The sequence below is a fragment of the Oncorhynchus mykiss genome, chromosome 3, assembly GCF_013265735.2.
Source record: "Oncorhynchus mykiss isolate Arlee chromosome 3, USDA_OmykA_1.1, whole genome shotgun sequence".
In the NCBI taxonomy this organism is placed as follows: domain Eukaryota; kingdom Metazoa; phylum Chordata; class Actinopteri; order Salmoniformes; family Salmonidae; genus Oncorhynchus; species Oncorhynchus mykiss.
In genome coordinates, this window is record NC_048567.1 from 74469863 (window position 1) to 74475478 (window position 5616).

Below are 5616 nucleotides of genomic sequence, written 5' to 3' on the forward strand. Positions count from 1 at the left end.
ACTCCTGGCTCCTCTCTTCCTGTCACTGTAGCCATATCACAAAGTGAAAGCACAAGCTGCATTTTGAATGCCTTTAGGGACCAGTGTCTGCGGATTCTGGGAAGGGGCCTTTGCAGGGTCCCCCACACAATGTCAGCATTTATGATGGCAATGTTGAGCATTCCACAAAACACATACTTCCACCATGTTTTTCCTGAGTCCTAAACATTGTAATAACTAAGTTAATAAGTTCCTACCACTTTTAAAAACACCCCCCCCCCCCTCTCCATCTGCTTCCTCCTCTCCCTCCTCCCCCCTCTTCCCCTTCATCCCCCTCTCCCTCCTCTCCCTCTTCCTCCCCTTCCTCCCTCTGTTTCCTCTTCCCCTCCCTCTTCCTCCCCCTCTGTTCCTCCTCTCCCTCCTCCTCCACTCTCATCTCCCTCTTCACTCTCATCTCCCTACTCTCCTCTTCCTCTCTCCCCCCACTCTCCTCTCGCTCCACTTCTCCCTCCTCGCTCCACATCTCTGTCACTCTCATCTCCCTCCTCTTCACTCTCCCCTTCCTCTCCTCTTCCTCTCTCCCCCCACTCTGCTCTCGCTCCACATCTCTGTCCCTCCAATCATCTCTAACTCCTCTTCCTCCCTGCCTTTTGCTGCTGAGCCCTGACTCTCCACATCACTTCCCTCCAATCATCTCTAACTCCTCTTCCTCCCTGCCTTTTGCTGCTGAGCCCTGACTCTCCACATCACTTCCCTCCAATCATCTCTAACTCCTCTTCCTCCCTGCCGTTTGCTGCTGAGCCCTGACTCTCCACATCACTTCCCTCCAATCATCTCTAACTCCTCTTCCTCCCTGCCGTTTGCTGCTGAGCCCTGACTCTCCACATCACTTCCCTCGCTTCACTGACCAAGAGGAACAGAGTAACAGAGGGAGAGGAGCAGCAAATAATACAATTGTGGTCAGGAACATAATCTCTCCCTCTCACACTGTCCCTCCCTTCCTTCCTCTTTCTTTTTTTCATCCAATCACAATAAGGGGTTGCCATAATATATTGTGTGATACCGTTACAGCTTCCCATTACACATAATATATTGTGTGATACAGTTACAGCTTCCCATTCCACATAATATATTGTGTGATACAGTTACAGCTTCCCATTCCACATAATATATTGTGTGATACAGTTACAGCTTTCCATTCCACATAATATATTGTGTGATACAGTTACAGCTTCCCATTCCACATAATATATTGTGTGATACAGTTACAGCTTTCCATTCCACATAATATATTGTGTGATACAGTTACAGCTTCCCATTCCACATAATATATTGTGTGATACAGTTACAGCTTTCCATTCCACATAATATATTGTGTGATACAGTTACAGCTTCCCATTCCACATAATATATTGTGTGATACAGTTACAGCTTTCCATTCCACATAATATATTGTGTGATACAGTTACAGCTTCCCATTCCACATAATATATTGTGTGATACAGTTACAGCTTCCCATTCCACATAATATATTGTGTGATACAGTTACAGCTTTCCATTCCACATAATATATTGTGTGATACAGTTACAGCTTCCCATTCCACATAATATATTGTGTGATACAGTTACAGCTTCCCATTCCACATAATATATTGTGTGATACAGTTACAGCTTCCCATTCCACATAATATATTGTGTGATACAGTTACAGCTTCCCATTCCACATAATATATTGTGTGATACAGTTACAGCTTCCCATTACACATAATATATTGTGTGATACAGTTACAGCTTCCCATTCCACATAATATATTGTGTGATACCGTTACAGCTTCCCATTCCACATAATATATTGTGTGATACAGTTACAGCTTCCCATTCCACATAATATATTGTGTGATACAGTTACAGCTTCCCATTCCACATAATATATTGTGTGATACAGTTACAGCTTTCCATTCCACATAATATATTGTGTGATACAGTTACAGCTTCCCATTCCACATAATATATTGTGTGATACAGTTACAGCTTTCCATTCCACATAATATATTGTGTGATACAGTTACAGCTTCCCATTCCACATAATATATTGTGTGATACAGTTACAGCTTCCCATTCCACATAATATATTGTGTGATACAGTTACAGCTTTCCATTCCACATAATATATTGTGTGATACAGTTACAGCTTCCCATTCCACATAATATATTGTGTGATACAGTTACAGCTTCCCATTCCACATAATATATTGTGTGATACAGTTACAGCTTCCCATTCCACATAATATATTGTGTGATACAGTTACAGCTTCCCATTCCACATAATATATTGTGTGATACAGTTACAGCTTCCCATTCCACATAATATATTGTGTGATACAGTTACAGCTTTCCATTCCACATAATATATTGTGTGATACAGTTACAGCTTCCCATTCCACATAATATATTGTGTGATACCGTTACAGCTTCCCATTCCACATAATATATTGTGTGATACAGTTACAGCTTTCCATTCCACATAATATATTGTGTGATACAGTTACAGCTTCCCATTCCACATAATATATTGTGTGATACAGTTACAGCTTTCCATTCCACATAATATATTGTGTGATACAGTTACAGCTTCCCATTCCACATAATATATTGTGTGATACAGTTACAGCTTCCCATTCCACATAATATATTGTGTGATACAGTTACAGCTTTCCATTCCACATAATATATTGTGTGATACAGTTACAGCTTCCCATTCCACATAGTATATTGTGTGATACTGTTACATGCTTCCCATTTCATCCCCTCACTCACATATGACTAAAACAATTTGAAACACACACACAGACAGACAGACTCTTGCTCTCTCTCTCTCTAGCTTTTTCTCCTCCAATCAACTCTTGCTTTCTTGCCTGACTGACTACAGAGATTGCCAAAGTTAGCTGATTAGTTACAAAGCTGGGACAGTTTCCAAATGAATTGCATCAATAGAAACAGGACAAAACAAGCAACTTCTTAGCTGGCTATGTAAACAAATATCAAACGTAATATCATATGGGCTCCACTGCTCAGGCATCTACCCAAACACGACAGCTAAGCTGTCAAATAATATGAAAACCAGGCAATGTATAGTCTATGAATATTTGCACCTAGCAAACATGACAAACCATAACCTAAGCCCAACAGACAAACAAAAATGACTCTAACCTTAATTTCGGTGGCTAGTTAGCTGGTTGTCTGTATGGCTAGCTAGTGAATGTGACTGCTGAGTTTGACGCTTCGTGAGCGCAGCCCAAATTCACCGCTATACACAACTTTTCTTTCCTGACAGACTAACATTAACAGGCTAGCTAGCTACAGCAAGCAGCTTGGGTCTTTACCATATGAATTACATTGGTAGAAACAAGACAAAGCAGTTAATTCTGCGATATTGACGCAAATTATTGCTAGAAAAACAAGGCCGTTCGTGGCCGCAATAGTAATTTAAAGAAAGTCAGTCGGTTAATATATTAAAGACAACTTTCATTAAACTACAATAGTACTGTACATCCAGCATACAGCACATACACGTATTGTTATGAAGCCAACTAGCCAGACTACCCCAACACCTAGGAGCAATCATTCACTTATCAAGCATACCGGCACTCTCAGCACCTGACCCAGTTGCTGCCACCTTAGCAACAACGTAGCCGGAAATACTTCTGCATAAGTCAGAATTAATTAAATAATAAATCATTAATAAAATATTGTCATAATATATGCGCAAACTGTTTCAACTGGGAAGCATGGGACAGGCTTTACCTTCCAGAAGAGGCTGGTGGGAGGAGCTATGAGGATGGGCTTATTGTAATGGATGGAATGGAATAAATGGACATAGACAAACAAGTGGTTTCCATATGATTGAAACCATTCCATTTATTCCTTTCCAGCCACTACATCCTCCTATAGCTCCAACTCCCCAGCCTCCTCTGTTACCTACCTATTCCTAACAATTATCCTAAACTTTAAAATGTTAAAGTTGTGAGGGTGAAATAGTGAAATGATTCATTAATTATCTACCAGGAAGTGTTCTGAGTAAACGCACCACAAAAATAAGACAATTATGCAACAATGTAGAATTGGGAACATTATTTTATTCACCATTTTTAGTACAACATCTGAGCATATTACATGGACATGTTATCCATGATACGCCTCATGCTCATGAACCTCATGCTGCCGCTCATGCCTCCCATTCCCATGCCCATCTGACTGAAGCTCCTGTACTCTCCAGGCTTCATGTACATCTGCCTGCCTCTGTAGTGGGGCTGCTCGTACATCAGCCAGTGGCCGTCCATGACGTTGCAGGACTGGCAGTCGGACATACGGTAGCGGACCTGGATGGAGTCACAGTCGTCCGTCATCTCGTGCATCTGACCTCCGAAGTTCTCCCTCTCGTAGATCCTCATCCTGAAGTTTCCTTTGTGCTGTCAGGAGCAAAGCAATGATTCAACGAGTCAGAATTATATATAAATGTGTAAAATCTGAGAATACAACCATTAAAACGCCCTACTGTAATGTACTGGCTATCACTACAGGCAGGGAGAGGCCAGCAGGGCCTCTTAGGGGGGCAATGGGCCTCTTGTGGAATGGGGAAATAATGCATCATTGTTAACTCCCACTATTGAGTGGCGTCCGCTCTCTCCACCTACCATGGGGATCATGCGGCAGGACCTGATGCAGTCGTTCATTCCCATTCCCATGCGCTGGTAGTCAGGGTACTCGCCCCTCCTCATGAAGTACTGGTTTCCCATGTAGTTGTTGTGATCGTAGACCATGAAGCAACCGCTGTCAACCCTGCAGGAGTGACACCTGCTCAGGAAGGAGGACATGTCAGCGCAGTCCTGGCTGGTCTCATAGGAACGACCCTGGAAGTTCCTGTCCTCGTAGAAGGTGATCTGTAAGCACAAAAGTAATATATACTATATTATGGAAAAATGTATAAAAATATATGAATTTGAAGATACAAGTTGCTTTATAACTAGAATTGCTACATGCTCCTAAAATGCCACCTCCCAAATGCTAGATTATTATAGGTGATGCTAAATAATCGGTTAACAATTAAAAATAAAAAACAACTGTTTGTAGGAAAAAACAACACTATAAGGAAGTTGAAAAGAAGCCTCACTTTATAAAAGTGAACTATCAGTTAAAAATTGTGATTCACCAGCCACTATACTGGTGAATTAAAACACTTAGTGTGTGGGATGAAACATTCACTTACTTTGCCCATCATGATTGCGGTTGTTCCTGAGAGCTGTGCTGCTGCTACACTGAAGTCCTGCCTGTTTCAGCCTTTACCTTTATACCTGACTATAGTCAAAGGATCTGTGGCATCCCATTGTGTAAAGCCCTGACCTAGCAACATGATATAGAGGCCTGCAGAGTGCTAGAAGACTTTAGAATGGGTTGTTCCATTGAGAAGTCAATACAAATGATCTTTTTGAAGAAGTATACAATAGACTCTTTGACATGTTTCAAACCACACTAGGTAGTATTCACTGTACAGTAAAAGGTGTCTTTTTGGTTTAGTTTGTTTTAATGGTGATGATTACACCATCAGTCTATAGAAACAGCAACTATTTTGGTTTCACG

At 41.3% G+C, this 5616-nt stretch overlaps 1 protein-coding gene across 1 annotated transcript; it reads right to left on the bottom strand.

Annotated features, from left to right (window-relative positions):
* Positions 1 to 4095: 4095 nt before the first annotated feature.
* Positions 4096 to 5361, bottom strand: LOC110520583 (gamma-crystallin M3-like). Its single transcript, XM_021597975.2, has 3 exons — positions 5246 to 5361; positions 4674 to 4919; positions 4096 to 4448 (listed from the first exon to the last, which is right to left on the bottom strand). The coding sequence occupies exons 1-3, from the start codon at positions 5255 to 5257 to the stop codon at positions 4149 to 4151; spliced, it is 558 nt and encodes a 185-aa protein (XP_021453650.1). The 5' UTR covers positions 5258 to 5361; the 3' UTR covers positions 4096 to 4148.
* Between the last annotated feature and the right edge of the window lie 255 nt (positions 5362 to 5616).